The 23,020-nt window shown below is 43.4% G+C and overlaps 1 protein-coding gene across 1 annotated transcript; it reads left to right on the top strand.

Annotated features, from left to right (window-relative positions):
* Positions 1-3,898: 3,898 nt before the first annotated feature.
* LOC309634355 (dendritic cell-specific transmembrane protein-like) lies at positions 3,899-19,016 on the top strand. The gene is made up of 3 exons (XM_082404308.1): positions 3,899-12,109; positions 15,476-15,784; positions 17,050-19,016. Exons 1-3 carry the CDS (start codon positions 11,081-11,083, stop codon positions 17,122-17,124), a joined length of 1,413 nt encoding a protein of 470 aa, XP_082260434.1. The 5' UTR covers positions 3,899-11,080; the 3' UTR covers positions 17,125-19,016.
* The last annotated feature ends 4,004 nt before the right edge of the window (positions 19,017-23,020 follow it).

Here is a 23,020-nt window from a genome sequence, read left to right as displayed (position 1 = left end):
TTAAGTCAGCAGGCTTTGAGGAAAGCAGATTATCCTCTCAAATGTGGGTGGGCCCTGTCCAATCAGTTGAAGGCCTTAAGAGAAAAAAGACTGAGGTCCTCTGAAGAAGAGGGAATTCGGCCTGCAATCCACCTTTGGACTCCAGCTGCAACATGAACTCTTCCCTGGGTCTCCAGCTGCCAGCCCACCCTGCAGATTTTAGACGAGCTGCCTCTACAATCAATCATGTGAATCAATTCCTTAAAATAAACCTCTCTCTCTCCACACACACACCCTATTGCTTCTGTTTTTCTGGAGAACCCTGACTAATACACTGTTCTACCTCCTAACTCAGCTCCCTGTTCCTGTGTTCACTCCCCTCCAGCCCACTCCAGTGATGCTCGCTGATTTTTTTGTAATGTTAATTTGCTCACAAAATTTGCTGGATCCCTACTGTTTATCAGTGGATGGCTGTGTTTCCCAAATATCAGATGTTTGTGTATCTTCACCATGTTTGACATGAGTTTTCAGTGTCTCGTCTATACAGTTACTTGTTTTAGATTTTTCTTTACACTGACCCTTCTCAGGGATGTTTGCATTTTGGCAGGAATGTGTGAATTTTTTTTCAACTTTTTATTTTTATTGGAGTATAGTTGATTAACAATATTGTGTTAGTTTCAGGTGTACAACAAAGTGATTCAGTTATACATATACATGTACCTATTCTTTTTCAAATTCTTTTCCCAATTAGGTTGTTACAGACTATTGAGCAGAGTTCCCTGTGCTATAGAGTAGGTCCTTGTTTGTTATCCATTTTAAATATAGCAGTGTGTACATATCAATCCCAAACTCCCTAACTATCTCTCCCCCCTCCCCTCCCCCCTGGTAACCTTAAGTTCGTTCTCTAAGTCTGTGAGTCTGATTCTGTTTTGTAAATAAGTTCATTTGCGTCATTTTTTTTAGAATTCTGCATATAAGCAATATATTATGATATTTCTCTTTTGCCGTCTGACTTACTTCACTCAGTATGACAATCTCTGGGTCCATCCATGTTGCTGCAAATGGCATTATTCCATTCTTTTTAATGGCTGTATAATATTCCATTGTAGATATGTAACACATCTTCTTTATCCATTCATCTGTTGATGGACATTTAAGTTGTTTCCATGATTGTCTATTGTAAATAGGGCTGCGATGAGTATTGGGGTGCAAGTATCCTTTCGGGCCATGTTTTTCTCCAGATTTATCCAGGAGTAGGATTGCAGAATCATATGGCAACTCTATTTTTAGTTTCTTAAGGAACCTCCATACTATTCTCCATAGTGGCTGCACCAATTTACAGGAATGTGTGAATGTTTAAGATAAAAGCTCTTGCAGTCCCAATCAAAAAGTGAAGAGCAGTTTTGTGGAAGGGTTTTGAGCTTTCCTAATTCCCTGCCACCACGCAAGCTGGTCCTCTTGACTTGAAGCTAAATGTCTAAGATGGAAAGTCCCAGCAAGATTGAGACGTGTGGGACTTCCCTGGTGGTCCAGTGGTTAAGACTGCACGCTCCCAATGCAGGGGGCCTGGGTTTGATCCCTGGCTGGGGAACTAAGTTCCCGCATGCCGCAACTAAGAGCCTGCATACTGCAACTAAAGATTCCACATGCCACAATAAAGATCCCCCATGCCACAACTAAGACCCAGCACAGCCAAATAAATAAATACATATTACAAAAAAAAAAAAAAAAAAAGATTGAGACGCATGACACAGATTACTACACCTCTCTTGCGTCATCAAGACAGAGGTGGCTCCTTCATGCAATTTGTCTCTTCAGCTGAGGTTGGGAGTGGAGATGGTGAATGTTTGGTCCCACCTGTGGGGGTAGGGATGGGGGTGGGGAGTATGAATGCAGGAAGAAGAGGAAGAGGGCAAGAGACCACCCAAGTTTTCGTAACTTACTCTCTGACGTTTGAAAATACCCTATTTCATTATTTTCTAGGACTGATTTCTGCAACATCTATTCCGAGAAAAATATTAGAAAGAAATATGTGGTTTCTTTGCATCTGTTATCCCCTTTGTCAATATTAAACGACTTAGTCACTTCTCTGGGGAATTAAAGAGGTTGATTCATGGCTATGTGACCCTCTTGTCACTTCTGGTTCCTTTTTCCGTGTTCTATATCAAGACTCAGAGCCCTAGGAAAGGGCATTTTTGCACTCAGAGAAGAACCTGGGAAGAGCCTGTAAGTAAACTTTCAGAATAATCTTGATTTTGAAATTGCTTTTTTTTTTATAAGAAAAAATTAAGTATTAGTAACTTGGAATAAACAGTTGAGACCAGAGGAAACTTTAAACCTCTGCCTCTATCCCCGACAGTTTACCTCTGTACAGAAATACCAGAAAGTCTTTGTTAACCTTGGCCTGAGGGATCTGAATCCCTCATCTCAGGGAGGACTGCAGCTTGAGCATCTTCTTAACAGAACAGCTGTGTGGACTTGGGCCATCCCTGGCTTTTGAAGAATTGATCTGTTAGCCAAGCCTCGGGTCGGGGAGAGGAGCAGGGCTGGCTCGGAAAGGCTGCCAGGCCTCACAGACAGTGCCATGCCGGACTGAATTTTTCTGTAGACACTCCTCTGTTTACCCAGTAGCTCTCATTAATCTTTCCTTTCTTGTGTGAAGGTTGCTTTCAGAGAGGAAGGCGTTCGCTGGCTTTCCCAAGGCAAGAACGATGAAAACAAAATTATGAGGAATTCATTTCACCTCTTGGCACTGCTCGAGCTATTTTGGCAGGCTCAGAGAACACTGCATTCCCGACCAATTTATAAGTTTGCAAGAGCTTTAAAAAAAGAAAGAAAGAAAAAGAGAAAAGGACAAGAAACGCTCCGTCCTCCTTTTGTCCCCCTTACCGGTGCTGGGCTTCTGCAAAATGCCAGCACCCAGAGTGGGCTCGGCCACTCTCCTTTGCCTTTATTTCCGAGACTGTGGGCTGGCAGGACCCAAGGGAGCTGTGGTCCCTAGAGGTGAAGTGACCTATCCAAGGTCACATGCAGGCCGGACCACAGGTCTCCTGTCTCCCTGCCCCGTGGTCTTTTTCTATCCCACTCTGCCCTTTCTCCAAATCCCCTTTAAAATGAGATTCCCATCAAGTCCTGAGGTCAATGAGAGGCTGATGTGTTAGACTAGGTTCCCACAGGGGATTAGCAGAGCGGGTCGGAGAAGCAGAGAAAGAGAACATCGGCAGTGGGGTTTATTTTCCCCCAGGCTGTCTGCAGACTGTATCTGGGCTTGTTGAGCATAAGCCACTGGCTTCTGCATGGGGAGCCGGGTCAGAAGGAGCAGGTCTCACTTACTGGAAATCTCAGGCTGTCAGACAAGGTGAGGGCTCCCCACTTGGGGAAGGAGGGAAGCAATAGGACCGCGTTGAGTTCCTTGTCCTCTGGGTCCTTCCCCAAAGAAGGCTGCATTGGTTTCTCCTGCACTTGCAAAAGCAATGATCCTGTGGGTTTCTGTTTGCCAGCGCCAGAGCGACACTGGTGACGTGCTTTTTCAATATCCCCCCAGTCTGGAAGGCGCCCAGGCTGGGCCACTTTGGAGGCTCTAGTTATTATTGTCACAGCTGCTGACTGGGCCTTGTATCTGAAGCAAAGGATGCGTTCTTTGCACCTCGAGAGTTCATCTGCGCTCAAAGGAATCACAGGACAACACAGGAATGTTCATCGCCCTGACTCCCCAACAAAGTGGGCGAACAGGGCTCTGGGGCTGGGGCTGGGGGCTGGGAGCCTGTGTCCTCCGTGCCAGGGCTTTTGCTGCTGCCACTGACGTTGAATACCCCCCGGGGAAAACAATCAAATCCACTGCCTATGCACCTCACAGCCGGCGTTTTGCTGGCGTGCGCAGGTTGATGGAGAAGGCTGGCCGCTTCTGTTTCCCATGGCAGCAGCTCAGCTCTGCATGAAAGCAGATAAGTGTGGGCTCAGGCTGGATACACAGACCGCACAGTTCTGCGTGGCTCCGCGCTTGGACCAGGAGCTTCTCATCACTGCCCCTGTTCCGTAACTCGTTCCCTCCCACCCAGCCACACAAAAACTCCTTTCATCCCGTGAAAGACAGATGGGTCCTTGGTGATATTCTCCTGTGAACTGCAGCTGTGGTTTCCTGGCCCCGGGTTGTGGCGCAAACTGGAGTTTAGGGATAAAGGCAGAAAAGTGGTAATTATTCTTGGGATATTGCCATTGGTAAAAGCAAAAAAGCAGGTACACGGTCCTGGGGAGACACTGATGTTGAGATAAACATTACTGATAATGGAGGCACCGTAAAGAGAAACTGCAGGTTAAAGGGATCAGGTTAGCCTTTTAGCTGCTGCTGGAAGAAGCAATGGAGAGAGAGGGAAGGGCTCAATCCAGGAGAGCAAGAGAAGGGAATAAAATAGAGCTAGAGATCTTTGGGGAAAAAATATTCCCAAGGCATAGAGAAAAACCTTTATGCATGAGACTGCAATCTGGCCTACAGCATGATTTTAAAAGGTACCAGGGAATAAAAAGAGGGTAAGGTAATTCAGATGACTGGAGAAGGAGAAGGGGAGGAGGAAGGCCGGGCAGAGAGAAGAGGAGGAAGTCACGTGAGGATTTCCCCAAACACCAAGGGTTGCAAACTGACAACCAGTAGCCAAAATCAGTGTCAGACTATTCAAAAATAATTTGAGCCAAACTTTTTTTTTTTTTTTTTTTAATCAGGAGATGCTATCCAAAGAAAATTAGATTCCTGGCTTCTCTTAAAAAAAAAAAAAATCAGAAAATCTGGTAACACTGGGTCTGTGTACAGCCTCGAAGAAAATCTGCTGGGCTGGACTCCTGCAACTTCAGCTGGGACATGGGCTCCCAGCCCCCCAGGACCCACTGCCCACACCCCTGCCCCCCAGGAAGTCTCTGTATCTCTTGATTTTCTTCACTCTTTTCGGTGCCTGTCTGACCCCTGCAGGCGTGTAAAGGCTCAGTGCTGCCCACACTGCCCTAATTTACCAGCAAAGGGAAAACCCCGACCCTAACCCCCAGCTCAGCAGAGAAGGTGGGGACCAACACTGAATGCTGCTCTCATCCCCTGACGCTGGGAGAGACGGTTCAGTTGAGAACGAATGCCTTGCAGCCTAGACCTCAGACCAGGATGGGCCTGACACCCGATGGAGATCTGTAGTCAGCTCTGGAGGGTTCAGTTAGGCTGTGCTGACAGAGGAGGTGGAGGACACCCCATGCAGATGACAACGCAAGGAGAGTTTATACCTACAGTGTTGAATGGCATTTCAGGATTCGCCCATAATTGGGATTCTGGGAATATATTTCAACCAAAATTAGAAGCAACTCTTTGAGGATCATGTTAAAGAGAGTCTGAGAAACTTGCCTATCCTGAACCCTCAGTGCCACGTAAACATGGGTTAGAATCCTGGCTCTTCTACTTACTCGCTGTGTGACTTTGGACAAGTTATTAAACCTCTCTGAGCCTCAGTTTCCTCATCTAAAATGTATCTATATAATCATACAGAGCTACTGTGAAAATTAGGAATAATGTATTTTGGATGCCATAACAGTGGCCAGACGCTTGGTAACAACTTGGTAACTATTATCTATTATTATTACTATTTTGCTTGTCCACTTTTCTAATTATTTATTTTGTGATGCCTAAAGGCAAATTTGGTATGTGGGAAATTTTAACTCGGTTGCTTAGGAACTCTGGTAGGAATTTTAAAACAGGTTTCATGAAGAGTCAGAAATGAGATGTTGATGTGATGGGAAATGTGTCACATTGTGGTAGAAAACTGGGGTCTCCCTCCCACTGCTGCCTCTAGTCTAGGACAGCCTCGGCCAGCCCAGTCGCCTCCTTGGATTTTCGTTTCCTCATCTGCGGAAACCAGCCGGCCAGGTGTTGCTCATCTAGAGCTGTGCCGTTCAGGAGATAGAAACCAGCTACGTGTGACTATTTAAATTTAAATGAATTAAAACTAAATAAAGTTAAAAATTCAACTCCTCAGTTGCACCAGCCCTCCGTGCTCAATTGTCACATCAGGCTAGTGCTGACCATGTTAGACAGCACAGATACAGAACGTTTCCATCACCGCTGAAAGTGCTATCAGACAGTCCTGAATTCTAGAGATTGCTACACAGTGCCTGGTCGTCAGATGACCAGCATCAGTACCGCCTGGGACTTGTTAGGAAAGCAAACTCTCAGGTGCCAGTCTAGACCTTTGAAATCAAAATCTGCATTTTGACAAGACTCCCCCAGTGATAACATCCTCAAGTTTAAGAAGCTCTGACCTATCATATTTCTTCCAGCTCTAAAAGTAAAATTTAAGAATCTGGGTATCTGCCTGAAAAAGTCTTTGAGAAAGGAATAAATAACGAGCTTGTCCAAATCCTGATTCCCTGATTTTTCTAAAAGGAAAGAACTGGGGCCGTCTGGAGAAAGAAAGACCAGCAGAATGACTGCACCTCTGCAGGAGCGAGAGGATAGAAATCAACAGACATCTAAAGGCAACGTGTCAAACATTAGTGCTGGGAAGGCGGTGCAATCCAGCTCCTGCCTCTGAGCCTCTCATCGTTGGGACATTGAAGCCTTGCCTAAAGAGCCTCAGAGGAGGGACGTTCTCAATTTGCTGTGGCAGCAAAGAAACAAGAAGAAACGGGTTGCATTTCCTAGGCCCCTTATCTCCAGGCCATCTTAACGTGCTTGCCAAAGCTTCCCTCCTTAAACCTCACCAGGAAGGAGCTCAGGCAGGTCTTTTATTCAAGTAGGGAAAATGAGGAACAGAGATTGGTGAAGAAATCAAGGCCACATTCAACAGTGAGAGGAAGGGCAGACTGGAACACCAGCCCTGAGCTTGTGGTCCAAACGCGCCTCTGTGGCTTGAGCTATAAAATAGGAGAGAAGGCATTTGGTCCTCTTGCTGCAGAAAGTTTTGATGTCTTTTGGTGACATGCTGTTTTCAGCACAAAAACAAAGGGGAATAATATTAGATCTGTTGCTTGTTAAGAAAACATGTGCCTCTTACAAGACAAAACTGCAGTAATATATCTTATTTAATTGTTATTAGATTTTATTGCCGAAGGCTAAAATTTTAATGTATCCATAAATCTGTTTCTCACTTGCAGAGAAATCTCTTTATAAAGAACACACTGTACAAGGATGAAGGCAAGAGGAAGGAAAAATTAATCTAAAATCTGCATTATTAATTTTTTAGACAGCAAGCAACATGGTACCTCATAAAGGATATTAGAAAAAAATGAAACAGCTGGGATTTTTGATTTGCTGTAGAGAAAAATCTGCTGATTTGAGAAACATTCTTACAGGGTAAACTATTTTGATGCAAAAAAATGAGCAGATAGAAATGGATTTGTGATATACAAATCAGCTCTTAAACAGTCACTGACAGAAAGTGTGATGTGTTTCCAGCAGATACAGTAAGCTGAGCATCCTGTCACATAACCCAGAGCCGTGGAATCTGGGCGTGGCTCAGGGGACAGGGAGACCTGGTCTGAATTCTGCTGTGCCACCTACTCTCCGTGTGATCGCTGACACATTTCAGCAAGCACTCTAAGCCTCGGCGTCCACTGTGTGAAAAGCAACCTCCAGAGGCTTTAGGGAGGATGCAGAGAGATGCTATATATAAAGTGCTCCTAGGACATAATAGACAATTATGATCTATTAGTGTACCAATTACTCAGATAACGGTTTGGGGCCAAATCCAAAGCCATACCGAAGAAAGCAAATGGGGACACACCTAGGAGGAGAGGCAGCACCTCCCAATTTGCTGTGGTGCTGGGCATCCTGCCCACTGTCCCCCTGCTCACGGCTGACTGATCAAGTCCTCCGACCCAGGCAATGAAGCAGGGCTGACTCGCACTGGCAAGGCTGGGGACAGTTCAGGAGCACAGGGGCTATCAGTGATTTCTGGGGCTCACAGAGGCATAGGAGTGGATTTGGTGTGCAGGAGTACTGCCAACCTCCAAATCAACCTCCAGTTCTGAAAGGCAGCAAGCTTGCAGGAAAAAAGAACTCTGTTCTTTTGCTGGTCCCCACTCTAATGTCCATTTCTTCCAATTTCCTTTCCTCCGGATGGAGTAAGACCGCCTTCTTAGGGAGGATCTCGAATCTTCTGTAAGGCCAGTCCCACATGGTAATGACCCTTCTTCAACACAATGTCTCCCTGTATCTCTTCTCTGCACTGAACTTTACCATTCAGATTATGTGCAGGAGCTGCAAGCCCTCTATATTATTGCTGAAGATACTTCCACAGGTTTGTTCCTAACCTGCCTATTTCCCCATCTCATTTCTGTCCTACATTGACCCCATTCCGCCCGAACCCAAAAAGAGAGCCATTTCTTCCCTTCAGGTTGCTCAGTTCACGCCCTCCCGCCAGTGACTGGATACCTTTCTCACATTACCAGTGTAATTCACTGGCTCAAACAGTATTAAGCTACTCCATAAATCCAGCCCCAAAATATTTGACGTGAGAAGGGATTTATTTGAGAGTGTTTAAAAACTGATCAATGCCTTCGTTAAAATTCCATACATAGGGTATAATGCTCATTAGATATTTTCATGTCAATTAAGATAGCTCAAATTTATTTTGTATCATCCCAAATGAACCCAAGCCTCTCTGAGTGCATCACACACCTAAATCTGCATGACTGACAGGGCAGTAGCAGCCCCATAGCACCTTCACTTTTGTTATGCCAGATCTGGGAAAAAAGAAAAGATGATTAACTCGGTGACAAAATATTCTCATTTTCCTTGTAAGATTCTCAGGAGAGAACTGCACTCAGAGGGTAGGAGCAAGGGAGGGAAGGCAGAATGGTTACAGAGCTGAATACAATGGCCTCAGTCCAATGCCACGTTTAAGTTTGGATGCCTTTGGTTTGCTTTCTTGTCTGTAAACTTAGAGCACAAGAAAATAGATGACTGTCAGAAAGTGATCTTATATAATGCAGTTTGTTGAAATTTCAGCCTGTCCATCAACCTAAGGTTTGTTTCTATTAATAAGACCCATGGCACAGGATTGCTGCTTTTATCAGTTAACAATCGCTGTGCAAAAAAGCAGCACAGATTTCAGGGGCTCAAAGTAAATAAGCATTTCTTATTGCTCAAGTATCTGTGATCAGCTGGTGGCTGGGGCCTGGCTGGCCTAGGATGCCCCATTTCACGTATCTGGCAGTTGACTGGCTATTGGCTGAGTTGATGGAATAGACTGGTCATGTTCCTCTTGTCATTCAGCAGCCCAACCTGGTATGACATGATGAATGACCCCACCCCCCGAGCCCCTACCAAAGATGTCCATGTCCTAATGCCCAGAACCTATGACTATGTTACCTTTCATGGTAAAAGGAACTCTACATATGTGCTTGAGTTAAGGACCTTGAGATGGAGAGATTATCCTGGATTACTTGGGTGGCCCCAGTATAGTCACAGGGGTCCTTTGAAGAGGGAGGCAGGAAGATCAGAGTCATGAGAGAAGATATAAGGATGGAAGCAGAGGTCAGAAAGAAAAGAAGATGCAACATTGCTCTCTTTGAGATGGAGGAGAGTCCACAAGCCAAGGAATATAGGTGGCCTTTAGAAGCTGGAAAAGGCAAGCAAATGGATTTTCCCCTAGAACCTCCAGCCCTCTGCAGCCCTCTGGACCAGTTTTAGACTTCTGACCTCTAGAACTGTGAGAGAATAAATATGTGTTTCTATAAGCCACTAAGTCTGTGGAAATTTGCTACAGCAGCAATAGAAGCTAATACACCTGGACTTGTCAACAAGTTAGTAGTAGGGTTCCAAGAGAGGCAGGAGGGAATCATAGACTCAGGATAGGCATACTATTACTTCTGCCACATTCCATTGGCCGATGATGTCACAAGGCCATCCCAAATTCAAGGACTGGAGAAATAAACCCCACCATGTGATTCTATTTCTCTCACTTCTTGATGGGAGAAGCTGTAATGTCACTTTGCAAGGAGGTGTAGAAACTGAGCAGGACCCTGCGGGGCCTCCCCAGGGACAGACCCCGTGTCCCCCACCTCTTGTTTGTAGAAAAGCTTTAGCCTCGTAGGCCTCCCCCCAAGTCCAAAGAGCAAATTTAATGAGAAAAGTGAGAAAATGCAGAAACAAAGGAAAAGAGTCAAGTAAGACAAAATCATAAGAGTTTAGCCATAACACAAAGTCAAGGACTTTTAGTGCCTCCTCAAGGCTGTAGATAATAACCTGAACCATATCCTTGAGGTGTTTTGCAGACATTAAAAGCCCCCACCAGGTGGAAGAAGTTAACTGCATGTGACAATAAGCATGTAGACCCCAGAGGGGTTGGAACCAGAGGTTGATGATGTTAATTCCCGAAACATCACACTGTTACCTCACCACCCACAATCAGAAGGATGTACCAAGCTGATCAGGCACCTGCAACCCTCTCCCTCACCTTGCCTTTAACAACCCTTCCCCGAAAGCCACTGCGGAGTTCAGGTCTCTTTTTTTTAAACCGTGTTTTTTTAATTGAAGTATAGTTAATTTACAGTGTTGTGTTAGCTTCAGGTGTACAGCAAAGTGACTCAGTTATGCATAAACATTTGTATATATATTCTTTTTCAGATTCTTTTCCATTATAGGTTATTACAAGACACTGAATATAGTTCCCTGTGCTGTAGAGTAGGTCCTTGTTGTTTACCTATTTTATACATAGCAGTTGATCCCAAAGTTTTAATTTAGCTCCCCCGCACCTCCCCATCTCGTTATCCCCTCTGGTAACCATAAGTTTGTTTTCTATGTCTGTGAATCTACTTCTGTTTTGTAAATAAACTCATTTATATTGAGTTCGGGTCTTTTGAACACAAGCTGCCCGTTCTCCTTGCTTGGCCACACTGGGCACCACCTTGCAATAAACTCTGCACTTCCCTTCAGCACAATCCAGTGTCAGTGGATTGGCGGTGAGCGGGCCCAAGTTTGGTTTAGTAATAGTGTAGAGACTGAGAAGGGTAAAAAATTACGGCCATTTTTTGCAATCAATCTATCATCGTGCCCTTTACAAAGTGACAGAGGACATTTAAACGTAACATCTGACCCTGTTTCTCTTTCATTTCCAGGGACACAGGGAGCATGGGTGTCTGGGCCTCAGGCACCAATATCTTCCTCAGTCTTTGGAGGACGTATGTGTCTCCAAGGAGCCTTGGATGGATGGACTTCACCCAACATTTGGGCACTTGCTGTTTTGTTGCTTTCATTTCCGTGGGCCTCCTCTCTGGGGCCTTCTCCTGGCTTCTGTCCTCATTCGTAGTCTTCACCACCTCCTGGATGGTCACGTGTGCTCTGCTGTGCTGCTCCAAGCACGCACGGTGTTTCATTCTGCCCTTCTTCCTCTCGTGTGGCCTGCGTGAAGGCAGGAACGCTTTGATCACCGCTGGCACAGGGATAGTAATCTTTGGACACGTGGAAAATATTTTTCACAACTTTAAAGGCCTCCTGGACAGTATGACTTGCAACCTAAGGGCAAAGAGCTTTTCCATCCATTTTCCACTTTTGAAAAAATATATTGAAGCAATTCAGTGGATATACGGCCTTGCCACTCACCTAAGTCTATTTGATGACCTTGTTTCTTGGAACCAAACCCTGGAGGTCTCTCTTTTTAGTCCCAGCCAAGCCCTGGAGGCACAGCTCAATGACACTACAGACAGAGCCCTGCATGTCTTGTACCAGGTAGTGAGGGCGACAGAGGTGTTGTCTTCCCTGGGGCGGCAGCTATTTGCCTTCACAGGGCTTCTGCTGGTGCTACTTGGCACTGGCCTCTTCATGAGGCGATTTTTGGGCTCCTGTGTTTGGAAGTTTGAGAACATCTACATCACCAGACAATTTGTTCAGTTTGACGAGAGGGAGAGGCACGCACAGAGGCCCTGCGTCCTCCCGCTGAATAAGCAGGAAAGGAAGAAGTATGTCATCATCCCATCTTTCTGGCTGACTCCTAAAGACAGGAAAAACCTGGGGCTGTTTTTCCTCCCGGTGCTTACCCATCTCTACATCTGGGTGTTGTTTGCAGCCATAGATTATCTGCTGTATTGGCTCATCTTCTCCGTCAGCAAACATTTCCAAAGCTTGCCAGGGCTTGAGGTTCACTTGAAGTTGCACAGAGAGGTAGGTGCTCGCAGGCCCGTCTCACTGTGTATCCCAGCTGTTTGCTGTGTGTTTGCAAAAGATCGTGAACTTCCCAAGGCAGGGCAGTGTCTTATTCCCCTCTGGATCCTCAGTGCCTGGCACAGAGCCTGGCATGTAGGAAGAACACCCAAAATGTTGGTTAGATTGAGTTGAAACCCCAATGTTAGAGTATGAGAACACTCTGAACATTTTTGATCACTGTATTAGTTTCCTGTGGCAGCCGTACTGCAACAGAGGAGACCATGGTCTTTGTTCATCCCATCTTTTCTCTTTTCCATTTTTCCCTGTGGAAATTTATGATTATGTAGACATTTCAGAGGATCTGGATACTGTCAGATACTTGTCTTATTTGTTTTTAAACGTAGCGTTCTGCGCTAGGTGGAACGTGCACATGTGTGTCTAGTGTGTGCCTCTGTGTGCATGTGCACACGTAGTGTGTGTAGTTGTATGTGTGTACATGTGCACGTGTGTGTGTGTGTGTGTGTGTGTGTGTGTGTGTGTGAATGTCATGCACGCTGGGTGTTGTGCACTAGCCTGGGCTGGTGAACATGCCATCTACTGTTTCCATATGTCTGATTTTCCCTCCTCTTTATCGAGCCACAGTAGATTGTGCCTCTGCTGGGGCAATCTCAGAGGGGAAGAGCAGAAGGGGACCTGGAAACCCTCCTTTGAAAGCCCATTTGCTCCTGCTGCATCCACACTCTCCCTCCCCTTTTCTCCTGGCTCCGCAGGTACTGTCTGGCCCCTGCCCCGCCTAATCCTGGGCTGCTTCTCAGAGTTGATTACTCTGAGCCCTCTGCTTCCTCCGAAGTCTTCAGTTAATTACAAGAACCCCCCGTTGCTCTACATATCTGGAGGAGGGTGGATAATGGAAACAGTGTTTCAAATGAAAGCCAAACAAGATTTTCAGCCAGGCTTGATCCGGGGCAGCGGCTGGTAAAAGGGCTTCTCTCCTCCTCTCCCCCATAGTGCATCCCCCTCCTGTAGTCCCTTTTTTGATCATCCCCTCTCAGTTCTTCCTCTCCTTCTTTATCTTTTTGCTCCTCTCTCGTCTATTTCTCTCTGAGCGAAAACCCATGTTTGTTTTGTGAATTCTCACTGTTTTAGATAGACGAGTGGAGAAAAGCAAGTCTGCCTTCCAAAAAAGGCCCAGAAGCTTTCCAATGACAATGTCCTGGCAAATACATTTTGGGGTGTTGCTGGGTCCTGGGGATGCAAAGTTGTCTAGACCGTGATGGCTGCCATCGAGGGGCTCACGTCCTGGCGGGGGAGGCCACCACGTACGCTCACAATGACAGCAGGGTGGTGGGCGCAGAACAGATGCGAGCACGAGACTGCTGTGGGAGCTCGTCTCAAACTCTCTCCTGCCGAGCCTGGGAGGCTGTGCCACCAGCAGCCGGCTTCCATGTAACTGGCAGTGCCCTGCCCTTATCCCACGATGCCCTTGGAGGTTCCTGGTCTCTCCATTGCAGCAGATTTGCAAAGGAGAAGTCAAGCAAGAAAAGAAACATTGGCTCAAGGTTTCTCCCACTTTTATACAATTTTAAAGAAAGAAGAAAAGTGGGAAACGACGTGAATAGACCTGGCTGGATGGGTGGACACTGTAAGTAAAAATAGCTACAGTCGCTACTTATTGAGCACCTACTATGTGCCCAGCACTGGTCTGCATTAACTTTTCAGGACTGTCTGATACCAGAGTGAATCTTCCATCCATTACTCCATACCATCTTGGCAAATTGTTTACTTGAGAGAGGCAAACACATTTTAAAACATTGGGGTACCATTTAGTACATTGCTCGGTATTTTGAGAGTTTGTTACCCTCCACCAAGCCCGTACAAAAGTGTTGACAACCTTTCTGAAGCCCTGACTCCCAGCTGCAAAATCCCCAGTTAGATTCCTAGACTAAATAACTTCTTCCCAGACCGGACACCCGCTGCTTTCTTATTGCAGGATTTCTCATCACTGACTCAATCGATGTGTTTGTTTCTTCAACAGTATTGAAAAGAATGCATGCCTCTGCTCTGGGGACAAATCTCTCTATTTAATCGTAGGTGAACTGCCTTTTTAATAAGAGAAAAGGAGAGGCAACACAAATGCTTTCTATTGCTTAGCCACAGTGCTGGGGAAATTGCAGATCTGACTTGACATTTGTGTAGAAGTCCCAGGTTTTGGGGTTTCCAGATTTTTCACAGGTATTGGGGTAAATCGAAGGTGCGCGGTGTTCTCTGGGTGTGATTGAGTTCTTTTCAGAAGTCATTTTCCTCCTCTGGGCCCCAGGGCTCTAGGGTGTTGTGGTGATAATAACTTACTAAGTACTCCAGTCTGTAACGTTAATGCTCCATCCCCAAGGTGCTTAATTTACACTGGGAGTAGTTTATTCATGGGCAGGATCTGGTCCATTAATTCCTGTTTTACCAAATGGGAAAACAAATCCACCAAGAGAGTATATGGCTTTCTCAGGTCAGGGAAAAGTAAGAGCTGAATCAGCACACACTTCTCTTGCTGGTGGCTTGGCTGGGTGGCTCAATGTCATCTGCCCTCTGGGTCAGTTTGTTGAGAGCACCTGGCTTATTCTCTTGCCTTCAAGCAGGAAGGAATGCGCCCCTCCTATCATCTAAGAGAGATGCGAAAATGTCCTATTTTGAGACCTCTATAAATAGGATTTTAGAGCCACTTTCAGTAAATATACTCGTCTTTGTATTCTTGCATCAAGAATAATTCCACCCACCCACCCCCACCACCTCAAGCTCTAGAAGGATGACTTAGAACATAATTTAATGCCTCCACATCTTTATGACCTTGTGGTCTGCTGACAAGGTGTTTGTTGAGATGGAGAGGCTATGACTGGGTCTTGAGGGGCTCTGCTACAAAAAAAACTTCTCCCCCAGTTAAGCGAAAACCACCTTTCATTAGTCCCACATGCTCTGAAGTGTAGAAATAGGTGTTCCATAAAAATGGGTTATGCGGTCAAAATTAATAGGAGAATCGTTGGCTGAAGTTAAGCGAATTTCTCTGCTTTCTTCTCAGCACCTTCAACAGTCTCATGGCCATCGTGACTCTCTAAAGAAAGGACAGAGCAAACAAACTTATCTGATATCCTTCTCTCAAGGAAATCTATATTTCCACAGTCCCACTTTGGAAAACTCTGCAGTGGCTACAACTAAAATTCATCCCTTCTCCTTTATTCCAATCATAGCACATAAAAGGAGCAGGGATAGCCCCTTCAGCCAAAGTTCCCTGCGTATTTTAAGATAAATGTTACGTGCTACGGGGCAGTATTGAGAAAGACAAGGACAGAGTATGAAAATGGCATGGATCTTGATGATTTTATTCTTTCATTTTAGAAACAAGAAGCTCAAGACATCATCCATGATTCTTCATTTAATATATCTCTGTTTGAACCCAGTTGCCTCCCTAAACCAAAGCTACTTCTGTCTAAGACCTGGATTCCTCTCAGTTTTATTCTTGTGATACTAGTGATGCTAGGACTGTTGTCCTCCATCCTGATGCAACTTAAAATCCTGGTGTCAGCATCCTTCTACCCAAGTGTGCAGAGGGAGCGCATCCGATACCTACATGCAAAGCTACTGAAGAAACGATCAAAGCAACCAGTGGGAGAAGTAAAAAGGAAACTGAGTCTGTACTTCACAAAGGTAAAGCCAAAATAGGGTTATAACCTGTAATTAGGGAAATTTTGATTTTGAAGGGCAAATGGAATTTCAAAGCACTCTTCAACTTTCCATTAGGGCTTATATCCCCAGCAACAGATAGGACACTGTTTTGGGGCGGGTGGTGGGGTGGGATGGGTGGGCAGTGACGGGGAACGGATGTACATGGCTAAGTCCAGAAGACTCTACAGCAATGACGGTCCAGAGGATTCTACAAGATAGCCTTCAAAACACTGATTTCAATTGAGTACGTTCGGTCATATTGTAGAAAAGCTACTGGGAAGGCCCTAATGGCTGTTAAAGAACAATACCCAGTCAGAGTTACTTTACCGGGATAGATAAATAACAGAAGGGAAGTATCTACTACAGCTTGGTAAACTCCAAAGAATTTGCTCATCCTCCAGCATTAAAAAATATATATGGGGCTTCCCTGGCGGCGCAGTGGTTGAGAGTCTGCCTGCCGGTGCAGGGGACACGGGTTCGAGCCCTGGTCTGGGAGGATCCCGCGTGCCGCGGAGCGACTGGGCCCGTGAGCCACAATTGCTGGGCCTGCGCGTCTGGAGCCTGTGCTCCGCAGCGAGAGGCCGCGATAGTGAGAGGCCCGCGCACCGCGATGAAGGGTGGCCCCCGCTTGCCGCGGCTGGAGGGAGCCCTCGCACAGAGGCGAAGACCCAACACAGCCATAAATAAATAAATAAACAAATATTAAAAAAAAAATTAAAAAACTCAAATTAAAAAAAAAGTTTAAAAAAAATATATATATATATGATGAGATATATATATATGATATGTATATATTTATACATATATATGATAACATAATGACTTCCATACACATATAAAATGAACACTTGTCAAAGATTTTATTCAACGTATTAAAGACGGAACAGTAAGAAACTCCAACCAATTCAAAGAACCGTTTAAATCACACGTATACAGGCCATCGTGAATACCAAAATGAATTTGCTTAATAGATACAAAACCGGCTTCTTCCACAAGGGAGGATGGGAGGATCAATTGTACTCTGCAGGGTGAAATTCATTTGCATGTTCATAGACAAGAATCATTTGCATTGTTGCCATCAGCTATCTACAACTTACAGAACTGGAAAATACTTCATAGACAATGAGAGACCAAAATAATACCTAAGGATAAGCTTTTCTGGCCGTTTCAAAGTCTTGTGAAAAGTTTGTGTCAGTGGCATTTGAAATGACTCTAATGCTCATTCATCCAGCTTCGTGTCTTTTCAGATTCATTTCTGGCTTCCAGTCCTGAAAATGATTGGGAGGAAACAAATGGACATTGCCAGTGAAGAGAGCCCGTGAGAGGCCCCATGCAGCTCCTCAGCCACGCTGCTCCAGCAATTCTCCTTAAGTCTCCTGATGGTGACCCTTACTCACGCCCAGCAACAGAGAACTGCACTGCACGGTCCTTCAGCGGTTTGAGTTTGCAGCGCCAAGCTACTTTTTTCCATAAGGGCCAAAGGGCTACCAGATAAATTGTTGTGTTGTCTGTCTCACAAACAGGGCACATGATCTGGACTGTATCTCAGTGTAACACGACTAGAACCAGGCCCTTCGAGGAGAGTCTCAGCATAGAGTAATATTCAAAGAAAACAACTGGAAAAAATCAAAATCTCTACTGCAGGCTCACAAACAAATATCAAGGAGAACATACATGTGTGATGCCAGCAGAATATCTTTAAATGCTTCTGTCCCTTCTCTGCCCTTCTTAATGTCCTTCATAGCTATTTCCTACCCACAACTGTCTGCCCTCCCCCTGCCCCTTTATTCAAGAACTCTTTCCAAAACCCATCTCCAGCAGCTCCTAATTTCTTCTCGCCACCTGCTCTGCTCCTGTCCTCTACTTTCCTGGAGCTCTTTTGTTCTTCCTCTTCTACCAAGTCCTCTAGCCACATTTATTTAGAGAACACATTTATTAAAATCATATGAGAGGCTTCTTACAATGTGCATCTTGGGCCTCTTTTTCACTATAATCAATGTACACTCTACAGTACAGGGGCCTATTTCCCCTATATTCAAAATGCCTAAGAGGGAAAAAATACTGATTCTATTATCTCTAAAGTGCCAGAATGGGAAGAAATGAAGAAACAGTAAAATTTTAAAACAATTTTTTAACTTTTCATTTTGAAAATGTTTCAGCCTTACAAAAAAGTTGCAAAATAGTACAGTGTTCCATTTACCCATCACCCCTCATCCCCGAACATTAACATCTTACATAACCATAGCACAATTGTCAAAACCAGATAAATACACTGAAAAACGCATAATCTACAAAACTCATTGGATTTTCACCAATTGTCCCACTAATATCCCACTAATGTCCCAAGGGCTAGTCCTTGATCCAATCCAGGCTCATGCATTGCATTTGGCTGTCATGGTTCCTTAGTCTCGTCCAGTCAGGGACAGTTCCTCAGTCTGTCTTTCTTTTTTTTTCATGACCTTGACATTTCTGAGGAGTGCTGCCAGTTATTTTGTAAAATGTCCTTTGCTTTGCGTTTGTCTGATGCTTCCTTATAAGTAAACCCAGGTAATGTATTTTTGGGCAACAATACTACAGAAGCACTGACATGCTCTTCTCAATGCATGAGATCAGGGGTATGTGATGTTAATATGTCTCATTACTGGTAAGGTTACCTTTCTTCACTTAGTTAAGATGGGGTCCGCAGATTCTTCCACTGTTGAAGTTACTATTTTCCTTTTGGAATGAATAAGTATATTGTGGGAAATACCTTCAGACTATACAAACATCCGGTTTCTCATCATACATTTACCCTCTAATTTTAGCATCCATGGATGCAAAACTGTGCCAGCCAAACAGTGATTTTCTATTTTAATAATATCTTCTACATTTTAAAATTGAAATTCTACACTCTCCCCAGAATGAACCATTTTTTCAAAGACCAAATTTTGTTTTGGGCACCAGAGTAGGCATTTTACACATACAGTCTCATTTATGGTTCATGACAATCCTGTGAGGTAGGTAGTATTATTTCTATTTTATAGATGGGAAAACTCACCCTCAAAGACCCTGACTTAGCTGGCCTGGGCTGGGGCCTGGGCACTGGCACGTTTAAAGCTCCCGGGTGATTCTAATAGTTGGCCAGCACTGAGAACCATCATTCCAGGAAGTTTTACTGAATTGCAGGTCTTTCAACACAGGTCTTCAGTGGTGAAATTTCTCTAGCAGAAGGAGCCTACATTAGAAATCTGAGTCAGCATTTCCCAAAGTGTGTTCCTCAGACCACTAATCCCTTAGTTGTTCCATAAAAGAGTTATATGATGTCAATAAATCCACACCATCTGCCTTCCAACCTTGAAGATTCCTAATGCATGTTGGCATAATTTTAAAACTTTGAGAAACCCTATAATATAGAAATCTCATTTAACCTTGTTTCACCCAAAATTTTCTCAAATTATTAAACCATGGAACAATTTTACCTGTAATAACTGTTAACAGCACATAGGACCAGTTCTACAGCCCATACTCTGGTAAATACTGATATAACTGGCATAACTTTCAACCAAAAAAGATCTGAGAAGGTGAAGATGAATTTTTAGTTTTGGCTTATTTAAATATTCTGATGATTTTATGCTTTACTGTGTTTTCTAAACAAAACAAAATTGTGTTTATTAAAATTATATATTAATAAACTAATACAATATGTGATTTTTTTTTTACTCATTTTGCATTTATTCCTCCTACAGAGAAGGGATCTGCTCCACATTAACTAGGCAAAGAATCAACTGCACAAGTTAGAATGCACCCTCTCACCATACACAAAAATGAACTCTAAATGACTTAAAGACTTAAACATAAGATATGACACCATAAAACTCCTAGAAGAGATCATAGGCAAAACATTCTCTGACATAAATTGTACCAATGTTTTCTTAGGTCAGTCTCCCAAGGCAATAGAAATAAAAGCAAAAATAAACAAATGGGACCTAATCAAACTTACAAGCTTTTGCATAGCAAAGGAAACCATAAACAAAACAAAAAGACAACCTACAGAATGGGAGAAAATATTTGCAAATGACAAGGGCTTGATTTACAAACAGCTCATACAACTCAACAACAAAAAAACAAACAACCCAATTGAAAAATGGGCAGAAGACCTAAATAGACATTTCTCCAAAGAAGAAATACGGATGGCCAACAGACACATGAAAAGATGCTCAATATCGTTAATTATTAGAGAAATGCAAATCAAAACTACAATGAGGTACCACCTCACACTGGTCAGAATGGCCATCATTAAAAAGTCTACAAATAACAAGTGCTGGAGAGGGTGTGGAGAAAATGGAACTCTCCTACACTGTTGGTGGGAATATAAGTCGGTGCAGCTGCTATGGAAAATAGTATGGAAGTTCCTCAGAAAACTAAAAATAGAATTACCATGTGATCCAGCAATCTTACTCCTGGGCATATATCCAGAGAAAACTATAATTCAAAAAGATACATGCATCCCTGTGTTCATAGAAGCACTATTTACAATAGCCAAGACATGGAAACAACCTAAATGTCTATCGACAGATGAATGGATAAAGATGTGGTACATATATACAATGGAATACTACTCAGCCATAAAAAAGAATGAAATAATGCCATTTGCAGCAACATGAATGCCACTAGAGGTTATCATACTAAGTGAAGTAAGTCAGAAAGAGACAGACAAATACCATTTGATATCACTTATATGTGGAATCTAAAATATGACACAAGTGAACCTATCTATGAAACAGAAACAGACTCACGGACGTAGAGAACAGACTGGTGGCTGCCAAGGGAGAGGGAGTTGGGGGAAGGATGGAGTGAGAGGTTGGGGTTAGCAGATGTAAGCTATTATGTATAAAATGGATAAACAACAAGGTCCTATTGTATAGCACAGAGAAGTATATTCAATATCCTATGATGAACCATAATGGAAATGAATATTAAAAAAAGAATGTGTATATATATGTAAAACTGAAGCACTTTGCTGTGCAGCAGAAATACATTATAAATCAACTATACTTCAATAAAAAGAATTCTTTTTAAATCAACTGCTCAAGTTTTAGAGAAAATTGGATCCTTTGGTCTTTCGAAATTCTATTAATTAACTAACTTACATATTTACCTAAAAATATCACCAATATCTACAGGAAACATTTGAACAGGGCACACAGAAGGTGCTGGTGATGCCCAGACAGCTCGCCTTGGCCCCTGCCTTTGGGATGCTTCCAATCTAGTCAGGAAGACACACAGATGCTTAGACAAAAAATAACAACATGTGGTAGCTTTTGGTAAGTGCCAAGGGCACCGGGCAGGCAGTGCCTTGAGGGAATCACGGCCAGTTTCTCTGCCCTCGTCTATTACGAATGCCCAGTTTACCCCTCTTCTCTATGACAAGGGCACTGGAGGGGTTGGGAAAAGGGTCTTAATTTCCTTGAAACCAAACTACCTTTCTGAAGTAGCATAATCTCTGTTGTTTCTAATGGACCGTGACTTTGAACAGTTCTCGAGACTTCTAGAGAGTGACCTGCTGTCTTTATCTGTTAGGTATGCTTGCCCTTACTCTGAAGTGCTTGTCCCTATTGGAAGGACAGACTGGCAAAGAGGTGCTGTCACAAAAGGCAATTTTGATCTTGAAAACAAGATTTAGACTTACTCATTAGGACCAATCTAATGTAGGGCATAAAATGTTTATTTAATTGCAGCTTACCCATGTTAGATTTAAACAAATGGTTAGTTCAATTTCTTGAGACATCTATTGCCAAGTGTGCTCTGTTAATCTTGTAGAGGAAGAAAGATATTGCCCCAGGTAATTTAATAGAACTTCTTTTTCACCTCTAATGTTAATGGCTTATAAAAGAGTATCACATTATGGTCTAAGTCACTATTTCTCATCTAACGAATCTCAGCTTGGTGGCTGTATTTTGTTATAAGCGTCATTATGATGTCCTCATTGACTCCATATTTGTTGTCAGTTACGTTGCTCTTTGACAGTAAGGTACAATAATTCTAAACACCTTCATAGTAATAGATCTCTTTTACTGTTCTACTCAGGAAGTAAAACCTTGTCCTTCCTCTTAGATCCTATATCTGCTGCTTTCTCTGTTAGAACCTAATCAATCCTAATTATAGTACGGGATATGTTGACATATTCACACATCATATATTTTGTCTTAATTCACCTAAGAGAAAGAAATAAAAATATCTTCTTTTTTTTTTAATTTTTAAATTTAATTTTATTTATTTTTTTATACAGCAGGTTCTTATTAGTCATCAATTTTATACACATCAGTGTATACATGTGAATCCCAATCGCCCAATTCATCACACCACCATCCCCACCCCTCCACGGCTTTCCCCCCTTGGTGTCCATACGTTTGTTCTCTACATCTGTGTCTCAACTTCTGCCCTGCAAACCGGTTCATCTGTACCATTTTTCTAGGTTCCACATACATGCGTTAATATACGATATTTGTTTTTCTCTTTCTGACTTACTTTACTCTGTATGACAGTCTCTAGATCCATCCACGTCTCTACAAATGACCCAATTTCGTTCCTTTTTATGGCTGAGTAATATTCCATTGTATATATGTACCACAACTTCTTTATCCATTTGGCTCTCGATGGGCATTTAGGTTGCTTCCATGACCTGGCTATTGTAAATAGTGCTGCAATGAACACTGGGGTGCATGTGTCTTTTTGAAATATGGTTTTCTCTGGGTATATGCCCAGTAGTGGGATTGCTGGGTCATAAGGTAATTCTAGTTTTAGTTTTTTAAGGAACCTCCGTACTGTTCTCCATAGGGGCTGTATCAATTTACATTCCCATCAACAGTGCAAGAGGGTTCCCTTTTCTCCACACCCACTCCAGCATTTGTTGTTTGTAGATTTTCTGATGATGCCCATTCTAACTGGTGTGAGGTGATACCTCATTGTAGTTTTGATTTGCATTTCTCTAATAATTAGTGATGTTGAGCAGCTTTTCATGTGCTTCTTGGCCATCTGTATGTCTTCTTTGGAGAAATGTCTATTTAGGTCTTCTGCCCATTTTTGGATTGGGTTGTTTGTTTCTTTAATATTGAGCTGAATGAGCTGTTTATATATTTTGGAGATTAATCCTTTGTCCGTTGATTCATTTGCAAATATATTCTCCCATTCTGAGGGTTGTCTTTTCATCTTGTTTATGGTTTCCTTTGCTGTGCAAAA

The sequence above is a fragment of the Balaenoptera borealis genome (genome assembly GCF_965194805.1).
Source record: "Balaenoptera borealis genome assembly, chromosome: 8".
In the NCBI taxonomy this organism is placed as follows: Eukaryota; Metazoa; Chordata; class Mammalia; order Artiodactyla; family Balaenopteridae; genus Balaenoptera; species Balaenoptera borealis.
The sequence above is the reverse complement of the archived record's forward strand: the minus strand, read 5'-3'. Positions and strand labels throughout refer to the sequence as shown.